At 40.0% G+C, this 15,338-nt stretch overlaps 1 protein-coding gene across 1 annotated transcript; it reads left to right on the forward strand.

Annotated features, from left to right (window-relative positions):
* Window positions 1–13,468: 13,468 nt before the first annotated feature.
* On the forward strand, window positions 13,469–15,056 carry LOC138366249 (baculoviral IAP repeat-containing protein 8-like). The gene is made up of 2 exons (XM_069327208.1): window positions 13,469–13,710; window positions 14,132–15,056. Exons 1-2 carry the CDS (start codon window positions 13,545–13,547, stop codon window positions 14,995–14,997), a joined length of 1,032 nt encoding a protein of 343 aa, XP_069183309.1. The 5' UTR covers window positions 13,469–13,544; the 3' UTR covers window positions 14,998–15,056.
* The last annotated feature ends 282 nt before the right edge of the window (window positions 15,057–15,338 follow it).

Consider the following 15,338-nt stretch of genomic DNA (forward strand, 5'->3'; position numbering starts at 1 on the left):
GATCTTCCTCCTAACTCTGTATTTCGATAAACTTTAGCTCTCAACACCCAGCATCCACCATCATTACATATTCAGCTCTAAACAACCAGCACAAACCATCCGTAAAAGTTCAGCCCTGACGCTCTTGAGCCAATCACTGCGATGTTGTGAGTTTTGTGATGTCCCTGTTGCACTGAAACACCCGACTGAGTCCCTGCCTCGAATGCCGCAACCAAACGCCACGCAGCTGGGTTTAGCCCTGCCACTTTTTCTCCTACAAATCTTCTTCCTCTCACCCCGTTATCTTCTTCTGTCCCCACTTCAAGGCTCGACCCACGGGCATCTTTTCCTGTATTTTCAGATTCAGATTCAGATTTCAAAATAATAATATTATTTTTTTGCAACTTTTTATGCACTAAACACGGAAAGTTTCTCAATAAAAATATTTTTTTAACAAAACTTAAAACATAAAAGAAATTTTGTGAAACGTTTCTCTCTTGATGTAAGTTTAAAATAGTTTAACTGGATAAATTTACCTCATAAAGAAAATGAGAAATATTTACTAGGACGCTTTTATTTTAGATTGTTTTATTATTATCATCAAGCTTAGGTATACACAGCAATGTGCTGCTACCCTATTATGTATGAAAGATTACACAGTGTAGTTCAAAAATTAATTAAAAGTTCATCTGTTCCCATCTCACAGGATCGTTAGTCATACATGGAATCAGGGCAGATAATACCACCCTCTCAGTAGAAAAACAAATCAAATGTGATTAAAAGTCAGAAGAGAACACAAAATGTGTGATCAGTTAGCCTTCACTAGCAAAATCTGGGAACAGGACAAGAATATCTTCCAATATTCCTGGGTGTATGAAGCATTTCTTCATACAGTCTCCGTGGCATAGTGGTAAGACGCTCACCTAACGTTCCGCGAGTGGTTTGTCCTGGGTTCGTATCCTGGCCTAGGAGGATTTAATGGGCGCAAATCCATGACTGTAGCCTCTGTTTAACCCAACAGTAAAATGGGTACTCGGTTTTAAAAACGATTCTTCACGGGGGTCGTATTCCAGGGAACATTGGATTAAGGACTTGCCCGAAACGCCACGCGTACTTGTGGCTGTATAAGAATGTAAGAACTCTTGTATATATATAAATAAAAAAAGTAGTTACAGAACTCACGGTACCTCATACCATTTGGTCTGATGTCAATTATAAAAGGGCAATCACAGATATAGTGTTGGAGAGTATGTCCCAGCTCTTGTTCACATTGTTTACAATTGGAATGTTCACCATTTGGGGATTCATTACCTGCAGCCACCTGTTATAGATATCGATATTCCAGCCTAATTCTGGCAATTACAATGTCACACTGTCTAGTGGATGTTTTATGCTGCCCGTACACATAATTGTCGGCTCTAAACATGTCATAGCTCTTTATATTCGTTCTCTCTGGCCTTTGAGTGTCAGAAACTGCTCTTCTGTCTTTCCTAATTTCCGGAAATATTGCGGCTTCTACAGTAGAGATTGGAGTGCCCATATCCAACTCAATTTTAGGCTTATCACATGCAGTTTAGCTGCCTTGTCTGTGTCATCATGCTGGACAACACCTATGTGAGATGGTATCCATACAAATGATACTCTGAAACTCTTGCTCTTTGCATTACTAATGTTGTTTATAATGGATGTTACAACATTCTTAGTATCTATTTTGCATGTTGGATTTTTAAGGGCCTGAGGGCCCTTAAAGGGACTTTTAAGGGACTTTGAATCACACAAAATTAATCCACTACTGTTCTTCAGTGGGTTATTGGCATGTTATAGTGCAGCTAATTCTGCATGTGTGGAGCTAAGTCAGTTATTGAGTCTCACACTTGTGGTCTGTGTTCATATACAGTATGCATATACTACAGTGCCACCTGTTATTTTAAATAAATTCAAGGGCATTTAATGCCTCAAAAATAACAACCAAAGCGTACGTTGAGGAATTTACGAAACCCTAAACGATAATGACGTTATTTTTATATAAATATTTTTTAATATATTTCTAAAATTGTGCCTTTTTTTTATGTCAGATATTAATATAGTTTTAAAAATATCATTATTCTATGTTATTTTCTTTTCAACATTTAAACTCTACAAAAAATTGTTTCTTAGAAAGAGTATTTTTTTTTAACAAATCTTAGATAATAATAGAAATTATATGAAACGTTACTCATTTGATGTAAGTTTAAAATAGTTCACCTTGATAAATTCATCCACTAAAGAATATTAAAAAATATTAACTAGGACGCTTTTTTTAGATTTTGTTGTATTCAAGCTTAGGTATACATAACAATGTGTTGCTACTCTATTCTGTATGAAAGATGACACAGTGTAGATACAAAAACCAAGCTATAAGTTCATCTAATATTCCCATCTCACATAATGGTTAGTCATATATGGAATCATGGGAACAAATACCTGCCTCAATACAAAAACAAATCAACTCAGACTAAACAACTACCTATAAGTTCATCTTTTTTCTTTTTTAAATATCCTGAACGATTCCTATAGCCGGGGACAGGAAGACTTTTAGGTTTGTAGAGATGCCCTCAGGGGGGCCTGATGGGTAAGTAGACAGCGCTCGGAGTTTGTAGTCGTAAGGGTCCGGGTTCGATCCCCGGCGGAGGCGGAAAAAATAGGCAGTTTCCTTCACCCTGATGTATCTGTTCACCTAGCAGTATACATGTAATTGAGAGTTAGACAGCTGCTGCCTGGGTATGTGTGTGTGTGGAAATTAATATTAAGGACTTGCCTGTACCGCTATGCGTGTAATGGCTGTACAACAATGTAAGAACTATTGTATATGTCAATAAAAAGATATATAAATAAAGATCCTCCTAGACCAGTTATACCAACTTTCCTCAGGATGCAAGCCACAACAACAACAACAGACTGCTGTAACCAAGACTATACTAAATAAATATATCACGAAAACCAAGGCGATTGTCTCACTTCATAACGAGTACCGCTTAAAAAAAAATCTTAACAAGCTGAACGTGTACACTTGAGAAGAAGTATTAATTGTAATTAGTGGATTAAGTAGAATTAACAGACCCATTTCATTATCTTAGCCCATCCTCCTGTTTTAGAAGTACTTATAGTAAGGATGAGGACCATAGTATATATATACCGACGTACAACGTAAATAGAAAGTGGAAATCGGTACCACTGAGTTTGTAACGTACGATTATGTTACGTTGTTGGGTAGATTAGATACACGGTGTTAGTGGGTTTTCATATTTATTTGGTAGTCTTGCATACAGCAGTGTCGTAGACGTTGAGACGGAGCTTGGAGTAGAGCAGAGAGCTGAGTGTGGTCGGAGTCGTGGAGCTCTATGTGCGAGAGCGTTGTAGCTGGATGTGGTCCTAGTCTGCTGCCTGTTCTGTGTCGAAGCTGTAGTGTCTTGGGGTCGATTAGAACTGCATATGCAGAGTGCTACATTCTTGACTGGAAATTGTACCGTCCGCTATTCGATTGATTGATGAAGATTAAGCCACCCAAGAGGTGGCACGGGCATGAATAGCCCGTAAGTGGTGGCCCTTTCGAGCCATTACCAGTATCAAAAGATGATACTGGAGATCTGTGGAGGCGCAACTGCACCCTGCGTGACGGGAGATGTCTCCCGGACCAAGTGGTGACCAAATGGTGGTCCGCTATTCACATATCGCTAGTAGTGAATAAGGAGACAGATTGAGGTAAAAAAATTTCAGACACGGTTGGGCACTTCCATGCCGACTTGACCCTGTTGGGCCAGATCGTCCATTCCTCTTATTTGGGTGGTTAGGTTAGGGCACAGTCAGCGCGCTCCTGGCTGGCTGGCGGTGGTCGGGTGGTGGTCCCCCCTGGGGTCCCGGGGGGACCACCACCAATGGTGTACCTGAGGAACTGGTGCCCTATCCTAACCTGTTTTTTTGCACGATTCGTCTCGAGCTTTTAAGATGAGTCTAGGGCCTCAAGGAGGGGGTCTCTACTTATGAGAGGTACCGAGGATGAATGTACAATAGTTGGAAACCAAAAAATACACTGGTGAAAGGCATATAAACGGTTTTGGAGTATTTTAATGGCATGAGCAAAAATGGACGATTTGTCCCGGGGGTGTTACGAGAGTACTACGGTATCAATTTGGGGGCCCTTACTTTTGAATGGATCAGAGGGTGAATGTTCAATAGATTCAAACCAAGAAACACAGTTGAAAGCGAATATAGAAGTTTTTGGAGTACTTTAATGAGGCTATGACTGAATAGTATAGGGAGTCCTTGGGTACAGCTCCATTTTCTGTAATGGTCAGAGGTGGATAACCCCAGTGGGGGTCAAGCATACAAGGGGGGGTCAAGATTCCTTACAAAGACCAAGTTTGGATATATAGGTGTAGTAAGCCTTATCTTGAATTTGCATGATACTGTGGGGTACATTGACATGAAGGGCGAGTCATAGGACAGGATCTGCATGTGAGATGGGTCATATTGGGGTTTTAAAGAAGTTAAGATAGCTTTAAAGAGTCCTGTGTGCTTGATAGTGGGGAAATGTTCAGTCAATAATTCTCGTGTTTTGAATCTGAATGAGGGGTCCTAGTTTGCGTTCTAGTCGTAAAATGAGTTCCTTAGTATATTTGCTATGGAAAATGAGCTTTCAGTACTCTATATAATTTGAAATGAGGTCAAGAAAGACATGTTTATGTGCGGGAAGAGTCAGGTTGGAAACTGTTTATTTCAGTCATCCCCCCTTGGCTTTGCTCCGTTTTCTGTAGCTAAAGTAAAGATTCCATTTTCTGTGTTATTCAGTTGAATACTGGTGAAAAAGGCTTACTTGCATTTGTATGGTTCTAACCTGTTTATAGATATATTTTTCGGGCCTCAAATTAGATTTTAATATGAAAAATAGCATCAAATGTATGTCTATCTTTTGTAATAAACGTTACAAGCATTAACAATACCTGTGATATTTCATAGCATACGAAAAGAAGTTTAAATAGTGGGGCCTCAGCCATATTGTGTTGGGGTTGACACTCCAAACATTAATTTGACACTCGTAAATATACTATACCTGGTTGATACCTGGTTGATGGGGTTCTGGGAGTTGTTCTACTCCCCAAGCCCGGCCCGAGGCCAGGCTCGACTTGTGAGAGTTTGGTCCACCAGGCTGTTGCTTGGAGCGGCCCGCAGGCCCACATACCCACCACAGCCCGGTTGGTCCGGCACTCCTTGGAGGAATAAATCTAGTTTCCTCTTGAGAATGTCCACGGTTGTTCCGGCAATATTTCTTATGCTTGCTGGGAGGACGTTGAACAACCGCGGACCTCTGATGTTTATACAGTGTTCTCTGATTGTGCCTATGGCACCTCTGCTCTTCATTGGTTCTATTCTACATTTTCTTCCATGTCGTTCACTCCAGTACGTTGTTATTTTACTGTGTAGATTTGGTACTTGGCCCTCCAGTATCTTCCAGGTGTATATTATTTGATATCTCTCTCGTCTTCTTTCTAGTGAGTACATTTGGAGGGCTTTGAGACGATCCCAATAATTTAGGTGCTTTATTGCGTCTATGCGTGCCGTATATGTTCTCTGTATTCCCTCTATTTCAGCAATCTCTCCTGCTTTGAAGGGGGAAGTGAGTACTGAGCAGTACTCAAGACGGGACAACACAAGTGCCTTGAAGAGTACAACCATTGTGATGGGATCCCTGGATTTGAAAGTTCTCGTAATCCATCCTATCATTTTTCTGGCTGTCGCAATATTTGCTTGGTTATGCTCCTTAAACGTTAGGTCGTCCGACATTATTATTCCCAAATCCTTTACATGCTGTTTTCCTACTATGGGTACATTTGATTGTGTTTTGTACTCTGTATTATGTTTAAGGTCCTCATTTTTACCGTACCTGAGTACCTGGAATTTATCACTGTTAAACATCATGTTATTTTCTGATGCCCAGTCGAAAACTTTATTAATATCAGCTTGAAGTTTTTCAATGTCCTCAGCCGAGGTAATTTTCATACTGATTTTTGTGTCATCTGCAAAGGATGATACGAAGCTGTGACTTGTATTTTTGTCTATATCTGATATGAGAATAAGGAAAAGCAGTGGTGCAAGGACTGTACCCTGAGGTACAGAGCTTTTCACTGCACTTGGACTAGATTTTATATGGTTGACAGTTACTCGCTGAGTCCTGTTTGACAGAAAACTGAGTATCCAGCGTCCTACTTTACCGGTTATTCCCATTGACTTCATTTTGTGTGCTATCACGCCATGGTCACATTTATCGAAGGTCTTTGCGAAGTCCGTGTATATCACATCAGCATTCTGTTTCTCTTCTAATGCCTCAGTGACTTTGTCGTAGTGCTCAAGTAGCTGTGAGAGGCACGATCTTCCCACTCGAAATCCATGTTGGCCTGGGTTGTGAAGGTCATTGGTCTCCATGAAATTGGTGACCTAACTCCTAATCACTCTCTCAAATACTTTTATGATGTGCGATGTTAGTGCAACTGGTCTATAATTTTTTGCCAATGCTTTGCTCCCTCCCTTGTGTATAAAGGAAAGTAGTTGAGTGGTTTAAGCAATTTAATACGTATTGGGGTATTCTGTATTAAATTTAATTTTTTAACATCATAACAGTTTTCAGCTATTGTGGTGGGGGCCCAATAACTTCATATAGCGCAACGACTGGCGCTATCTGTACTTAGTCCCCCCTAAACTTAAAACAGTTGCACAATCTTACTTAAACACATTGCTAAACTCTTAAACAAAAACTCAATTTTTAACTTACACAAATAAACCCAGGGCTTTCACATTCGCGCAAAATACTTAGTCCCCCCTAAACTTGAACACTCACAATCTTACGGTGCTTTAATTTCCAAAGCCTTCCAAACCTGCACTGGGTCCTGCCCTGCTGACTGCGGCTGGATGGATTACAATTGAGCCAAAAACAGTTGGTCAGGGCGAGATACGGCCTCATTTTTAGAGACATTTACTATAGCAAAAGCTTGAACGTCGAGAACTGAATGCGGGCCTGCACGAGAGTTGTTCTTGGCACTCAAATGTTTAGAGATTAAAATACATAGAATCTGCAAGAGCCCACCCTAAGTCGCTCACGCGGCCAATAGACATGTTTTTCGCCCAAATGTATTTATTTAAAATAATACGTCAGACAGAAAGAGTTTCGCATTGCTATTATATTTACCTTATAAAGCCTCTTTATAAAAATGAAATGCCACTGCGTATTATGATTGTTTGATAATAAATATTGCATAAATACTTACACGATTTCATAAACAAAAAAAAACTTTTAATGAGCCATGGTTGGAAGGCTTTATCATTACCATAATTACAAACTTTTAAAACTAACTAAAAATATATGTCTCATAGAGGAAGATTTATTCTTCAGGATATATATTATTTATTAATTAAGAGTTTCATTCTGTATAAAAAATGAAAGTTGCCAATATTTTCAAAGCTCTGGCCACTAATTTTTTATAAAGGTTTTCCAAGGGAGTAAATCTTGCTTCCTCTCTTTCTCCCAAATGTTTCCTCATTTGCACAGGAGCAGAGCAACCTTTGTGCGGGCCCTGGTTCAGTTCCCCAACGTCCGAGCTAATGGACATTACAAATTTCACTAAATGATGCAGTATCTTAGCTGTCTCTCTAATTATAAAGGTGTTAATCTTTTTTTTTTTAACCTTTGAGTGCTAGGTCTCAAAAAGGTTCTTAACCTCAGAAAGAAAGAGAGAGAGAGAGATTCTATTTTTGTCCATATTCGAGCGGAATGTTGAACAACCTTCGTGCGGGTCCTGGTTCAGTTCCCCAACGTCCGAGATATTGGACATTACAAATTTCACTAAATGAGGCAGTATCTCGCCCCCACCCCCCGGATCAATGATTTTAGGGCAGTAAATAAGCAATTGCAATCCATCCAGCCGGCGACTTATCAGTGACTGTGGAAAGAATGTGTGTTCTTAGGACCATTATGGCCTCTTCGCGCATTTTCATTCCCTCGCACATTTGAGTATTTGTTTCCCACATCAAGAATTTTGTCAAAAAAACGTTCAAGGAAATACGAGCTTATTTATTCCAACTTATAGATAAAAAAACAAAAAAAAATAAACTGGCGACCCCTGGCAGCAAGGTCAGGAGGTCTCGGCCTATATCTGGCTGGGGTGGGTGTGGGGTTCTCAGTGAGAGATCATACGACCAAGCTGTGATGGATACTATAAATGGTATGCATAAACCCTAATACTTTACAGGACTTGTCATGGTTTGTGCCTCATTGATAATACGTTCCAAGTAGTTAAAAGTTAAATCTAAAAGAAATCCAATAAAGTTCAACGATTTTTTTCTCTCTCTCTATGGGCGTATGCAATTAATTTTTTCTGTTATATCTTTTATCAGAGCTCGGCCATCAGGCTGTAGATGTTGAGGAAAAGAGGAAGATGCAATGCAGGGAATCGCCCCTGGTATTTATTTCAAGTTCATCGCACGCGTCAAGGCTTTGGCGGCAATTGAAAAGCAGTATGAAGGCGCAGATTTAGAAGACTCACATGTTCAAAGACAGAAAACAAAAAAAATTAACGCCGTTGAGACCGTATATGGCGGTTTTTGTGACGAAACAGAAATAAGACTACCTGTCGAAATAGGAATAGGCTTGATTAATGTGGCGTATAATGGAATACCCAACTTTATCGAGTGGGTGCAAGCCCAAGGTGAAATAGAAAAACAGTTTGCGGGGATTGATTTTAAACAGCGTGAAAACTGGTTTATTTATCATGACAAAGTTCGAGCGCAGAATGCATTTAGAGAAATTTTCTTTGGGGATTATGGGGATTATTGTTCCACCTCCGAAGCTGAGGAAATTGCGCCAGAGGATGAGGTTTATTGGAGGGAAAATTTGCATCCCGTCATTAAGGCAGATCTAGATAGAGCTCCACCCACAAGATAACTCTTAGGAACTAATGATGCAAAGGGGACATACTACAGGAACAATGTGCAGGTGGCCTGATGGGGGGGGGGGGTTATCCCCAAATCCCGAGACTTTGTCCCCCAACCCAGACTCTGTTCAATCAGAACATTATTTTGTTTGTATATATATATATATATATATATATATATATATATATATATATATATATATATATATATATATATATGTGTGTGTGTTTTACCTAAATAAAAAAAATCATGTATCATTATTATTATTATTATTGCACACTCCCCTTGAAGATGAAATATGTTAAAAAAAAATGTCAGGTAGTATTTGCTAGAGTACTTGTCATGGGGGTGAATAAGTGATGAGGTCTCTCTCTTATTTTTAAAAACTACTTTAACATATAAAAAAAAAAAAAACTTGACATTTATACAATTTTTTATTTTATTATGAGTACATATACAAAAAAAAAAACAAGCACTTTTTTATTATTTGTCGTTAGTGTAATAAGATCTAAGGTTCCTACTTTTACTCGATGGTCTCTTCACTACTTGTGGCGGTACTTGACCTTTCCCTGCTCCATCTTGTTTAGGACGCACCAGCACAAATTCTTTTTTGCATTTTTTCATTACATGAGCCAAATGAGCCAGTGTAGGGTAGTAAGATGCCAGCCATTCTTCTTCTTCTTCACCTGCTCTAGACCAACCCACCCCAGAATTGCAGCCTATACCAAATGGCATAACTATCCGTTTGATAGAATTATTACTCTTGGCTTCGCTCATAATGCGACTCACGGCCTTTTTAAAACACCATCGTCTGTTGATAGTTGTATCTCTCCGCAATCCCGCTACTAAATCAATATATTTACTGTGCTTAATATGAAATTGGTTAATGTCATTATTTTCAATAGACGCACCTACACTATATTGACATATGAGGGCTAAGAGATAAGGCTGCACATTAGGTTCTGGTGGCGGGGAGAGGATTATATTTCCTGGAGTGTCACGATCCGTAACTACAGCACAAAGCGTTTCAGGACATATTTTCTTTTCAACCACCCCATAAGGATATTTTTCCCACAGCTGTTGGGAGTAACCATTAGAAAACTGGTGTAGGGCAGGAAGATCATAGACAATACAGTCCCCGGGTTTAAATATATCATCGTTGGGGAAATCCACTTCAATAATAGAATCTTTGAGTCTCCGTAATTTGGCTCGCATGTAGTTGGAACACATCTCGAAGCGATTAAAAAGGTTTTTTAACATAACCTTCGTCTTATATACACCTTGTCACATAGAGTTGTTAGAGGCTTTTATAATATGTAATTCATAGTTTTTCTTTTTGTACAGAGAAATTAGGAAACAATAAATAAATAAATGTGTGTGTGTGTGTGTGTGTAGAGAAATTAGGAAAAGTAAATAAAAATACAGGTTAACATTTCTTTTTTTGTGGTTTAATTTGTATGAAATATTACAATATAGATTCTACAGCTTTTCTAATCTCATCTTCATTATATTCCATTTCCATTTTCTCTTTGTCTTCATTGTCGTCGTCTTCCACAATAGTGAGCACTTCATCTCCTACAGTAACAGACATGGCGCCGGTAGATGGATCATCTTCCACAGCAACGCTCGTGGTATCTTCCACGACAGCTGACCCGTCTTCTCTCACGTCAGCGGCAGGTCCGACAGTAGAAACAGAGTCTTTATCATTCGTAGAAACAGGTGGAATGGCCATACGTGGAATCTTGTGTCTAAAGATGCCATGGGTTGGAGAGCGAGTTGGCGTGTCATTATTTACAGGACATATCATTAAAGTGTCTATACCACGTTCTTGCAGTTTCTGAGCTAATTTGCACATCACAGGGAAATATTTAGTCTCCCATATGTTGCGTTCGCCACTTGTGAGATACTGCCCGCAAGCCTTGCCCAACCCATATGGGAAAATAATCCTTCCCACTTGTCCTCTTCGGCTTCTCTGAAGAATATGTTCAATGGCTTTTCGCAGAGCTTTGTCAAACCAACGCCATCTTTGGTATTCGGTATCATTTTTCAGGCCGTCATAAAAATGCTCATCCAAACTCCATGCTTCGTACCTGGGCTTTTTGTAAGAAGATGGCGTCGCTGGACCGTTGGTAAACTGGGTGATTAATCCAATAAGGTGCGGTAAAACAGCATAACTTTCATAGGGGTCGTCATCCATCCTATTGCAGAATTCGGGTGCTTCGCCAACAAATATGAGGCCGGGGATATCTCTATCAGTTCTAACAGCACGATTTTTGTACGGCAGGTTTTTCCGATGCAATCGAGCATAGGGGTATCGTTCCCATAAAGTGTGCACCATTTCGCTCAACTGCACGCTTGTTGCATCCAAATCATAGAGCAGACAATCACGATTGTTATAGATGGGCAAAGAGGCAAAGTCGCCAATCAGGGAGGGGAGCTCCATAGTGCTGGCTTGTGAGGTAGTGACTCGGAAGGGGGTCTATATACACTTTTCACGCCGGCGCGGGGGACAACTGCGCATCGTAGAGTTGCCAGGGACATTTTTTTTTTCCTTGGAGCTCTGGTCATTACGCACCAATATAACATTAACATCATAATGTTTTAAGTTTTCATACAGATCTTCGATAATTGGAAGATATGTTTCCTCCCAAACTTCATCTCTTTGAACACAGGTGCGACCAATACCCACAGGTAATACAACTCGTGCGATTTCCGGAGAAGACTTGATGAATCTCGTTATGGCTTCTATAGCCTTTTTGAAATAGATGAGGCGATTTTGCGTTGTATCTTCTTTTAATCCGGTGAGCATATCACGATCTTTGGATTTTTCTATATGCGACTTGGCGATCTCATTGTTCTCTACAGGCGCCCCTATACCATATTGCACTGCAGCAGCAATAATGCAAGGGAGATTTTCAGCTCGACGATTGGAGACATGAATTGAACCGGGAATTGGGCGATCATGGGGAACACATCTCTTGAGATTATACAAAGGCCTGCGTTCACCATAGGCGCTTGCGTGTTTGTATTTCACTGATATGTCCTTCGCCATCCCGTACGGGACGCAAGATATGCAGTTTACAGGATACACAATGCAAGTTTCATTATTGCAAAATTCTTCATCGGTTAAATATCCGGTGTGCGTTTCCAGCCACGTCTCCATTTTTCTTTTCTTTTTTTACTTTCCCTTATGTTTTGGATAAAGCCTAGTCAACCGCCCTGTGTCGACCCTGCGAATATTCGTCGTGGGGGCTTTGCGCCCTTATATCTCCATCCCTGCTAGTGCGTGTAAAAGTTACCACGTACTGAGCAAATATTTATATTATTATTATAAGGGCCTCGACCAACAAGAAGCCCATAGGAACATTTTTTTTTCACTGACTTAATTAGCATAAAAAAAAACCACCTCAAATAGCGCAATATGTATCTCAAATATCTTGCCATAAAATATCAATATACGTCAGCTTAATACCCAAACACTGGCAACCTTTTTTTTCAGAAGCAGAAAAGGTCAAACACAGTGCGACATGTTACAATTTTTTTTTTAATGTTCCCCCCCCCCCCCCCATGAAAAAACCGTAGTCAGACCATATTCCCTTAATGAAATATATATAAAGTCATGGAGGCCACATCATTATTGGAAGGTTTGTGATAACTTATTGACATTAGGGATACCTTATGTAGTTAATGACATTTCTCGATAATTATCACAAAAAATAAGTACTTGGTCACCTTTCCTAGACTACCAACTGCCATCTTTTTTTTTTTTAATTCACTGCATTATGCAACATGATTTAGCACATTTGCGAGTCATTTTTTCCTTTCCCTGTTTCCTCATAATTATGCCATAAAAAAAAGAGTAGCGGTGGCTAGAATTGCCAAACCAAAAAAAAAAAAAAAAAAAAGAAACTAGCACATATGTAGCGATCTTTGACACTTATTTCGGGGAGGGCAATATATAGCCTAGGATCTTGCCTCCATTCGCCAGTGTCGCACCAGTACACAATGGAACCTTCCCGTACTAAAACGTTTTACTCCAGGGACAGTCTTAAATGTGCCCAAATGCGTTTAGACACCTTTATAAATTGGCCTGTCGAGTGGCTAAACCCCCAAGACCTGGTGAATGAGGGATTTTATTATCTGAGAGTTGCGGATCATTGTTCCTGCGCCTTTTGTTGTAAAGTTGTGCATGCTTGGATTGAGGGCGATACGCCCCGTAGTAGGCATGCGAAAGTGTCGCCAAATTGTTCCTTCATAAGAGGCGAAAAGGACAATAACGTTCCTTTGGAAATCACCAAACTGGCATTCGAATATGGGCTGGATTTCTTTTCACCCCTATTCGAACCAAAGAATATAGCAACATCTGATCGTGAGTATATTGTATAAATATAATTTACTAGTTTATCTGTGAATAATTAGTATTGGCGATGTGGAGGGAGGACAAAAAAAAAAAATAAGTATAAACGCAGTAAGTCTTTTCAAATAATTTTTCTTTATTTTTTTTTGTTTTTGAAAGAATTGACTTAGAACCTGTGTCTTATGCATATATGTGATGGAACATCTTTGTTTTTTTAGAGACCCCACCCCGCGAGGAAGAAACTAAAATGACTGGAGATGATTTGCAGGTTCTGGGGGTAATTCCATACGCTAAACCTAGATATCCAGGCTTGGCAACATACAAACAGCGTTTGGAAACATTCGACCTCAGCTGGACTGGTTGTGTCAAGCAAACATCTCACGAATTGGCAGAATCAGGATTTTTCTTCTGTGGTAAACAAATATTGTTGGAGTTTTTGTTATTTTTAGTGTGTGCGTGTGTATCCTCCTGGCCGGGGAGGATTTACTGGGCGCAATTCCTTAACTGTAGCCTCTGTTTAACTCAACAGTAAAATGTGTACTTGGTTGTAAAAAACGATTCTTCGAGGTGGGGATCGTATTCTAGGGACCTGCCCGAAATGCTAGGCCGTACAAGAATGTAACAACTCTTGTATATATATCTGAAAAAAAGTGTGTTTACTCCCCCAATTGTGCTTGCGGGGGTGGAGCTCTGGCTCTTTGGTCCCGGGAAGTGTGTGTGTGTGTGTGTGTGTGTGTGTGTGCGCGCGTGTGTGTTTTGTATTACAACATTGCCGGATGTGAGCTATAATAATAATAATAATGAATGGGAATATTTTTTTTCTTAAATTTACAGGCCTAAGTGACCACATGCGCTGCTTTTTCTGTGGGAATGGTTTTCGTAATTGGGAACCCGCTGACGACCCTTGGACACTGCACGCGCAATGGTATCCTGAGTGCACCTTTGTCAACATTAAAAAGGATGCACAGTTCATTAAGAATGCTAGAGAATCTTCGCAGCGTCGAACTATAAAACCCATAGATGAACATCTTTTAACTGGTCTGATGGAAGGTTTGGGTTTTTTCCCAGCATTAATTGAACATTTTGGATTTCCTGATGTCTGTGTGAGACCTGCCTTAAGGCTATATCTCAAAAGCACCAAAGATTTATTACCGTTTGTTACTGAGGCCAGATGTATAGAATTAATGTTGTGGTATATGCAAGAGAGCACTAAAGCCGAAATGGGTTTAAGGGGAATTCATCATGAGGATGTGGAAGGTAGGGTAGAGCCTGCGAATCTGGAATGGCAATCCGGGCCCTCTGACATGGAAACAGTCGCCACAGCTAATGAAATGGATGTCGACGTTGTTGGATCAATGAGCGGGTTCATGAGCACTAATCTTGGTTTGCGGGCTTTGCCTTCTCCTGTTGAAACAGAGGCGGAAGAGACGACTATAGTCGCTAATGAAATGGATGTTGAAACTGGCGAAGAGGCCACAGACTTTGATGCGACATCCCATGTTGAAACTGTGATGAACACATCTACGCCAACGTCTTGGGCTGCTGATATTTTGTGTAAGGTGTGCTTTAACAATGCGTTGAGTGTCGTACTGCTGCCCTGCAGACATATGGTAACATGCAGTAATTGTCTTGTATCTATGAGAAACTGCCCCATTTGCAGACGCACCATTTCGCATGTCCTTCGACCGATTATTTCCTAAGAAGACAAAAAAGGCATAGAGACTAATTTATTTATGTAAATAAAAATTGTACAAATGTCGAGTTGTTTTTTTATATTCATAAATTAGTATAAATAAGCTCACATTTTCATGAACAGTATTTTTTTTTTTTTGGGGGGGGGGGGGATTAGATAGCAATTGCTTATTTACTGCCCTAAAATCATTGATCCAGGGGGTGGGGGCGAGATACTGCCTCATTTAGAGAAATTTGCTATGTGCAATAGCTCGGACGTTGGGGAACTGAACCGGGTCCTGCACGAAGGTTGCTCAACATTCCGCTCGAATATGGACAAAAATAGAATCTCTCTCTCTCTTTTTGAGGT

The sequence above is a fragment of the Procambarus clarkii genome, chromosome 19, assembly GCF_040958095.1.
Source record: "Procambarus clarkii isolate CNS0578487 chromosome 19, FALCON_Pclarkii_2.0, whole genome shotgun sequence".
Taxonomy (NCBI): Eukaryota; Metazoa; Arthropoda; class Malacostraca; order Decapoda; family Cambaridae; genus Procambarus; species Procambarus clarkii.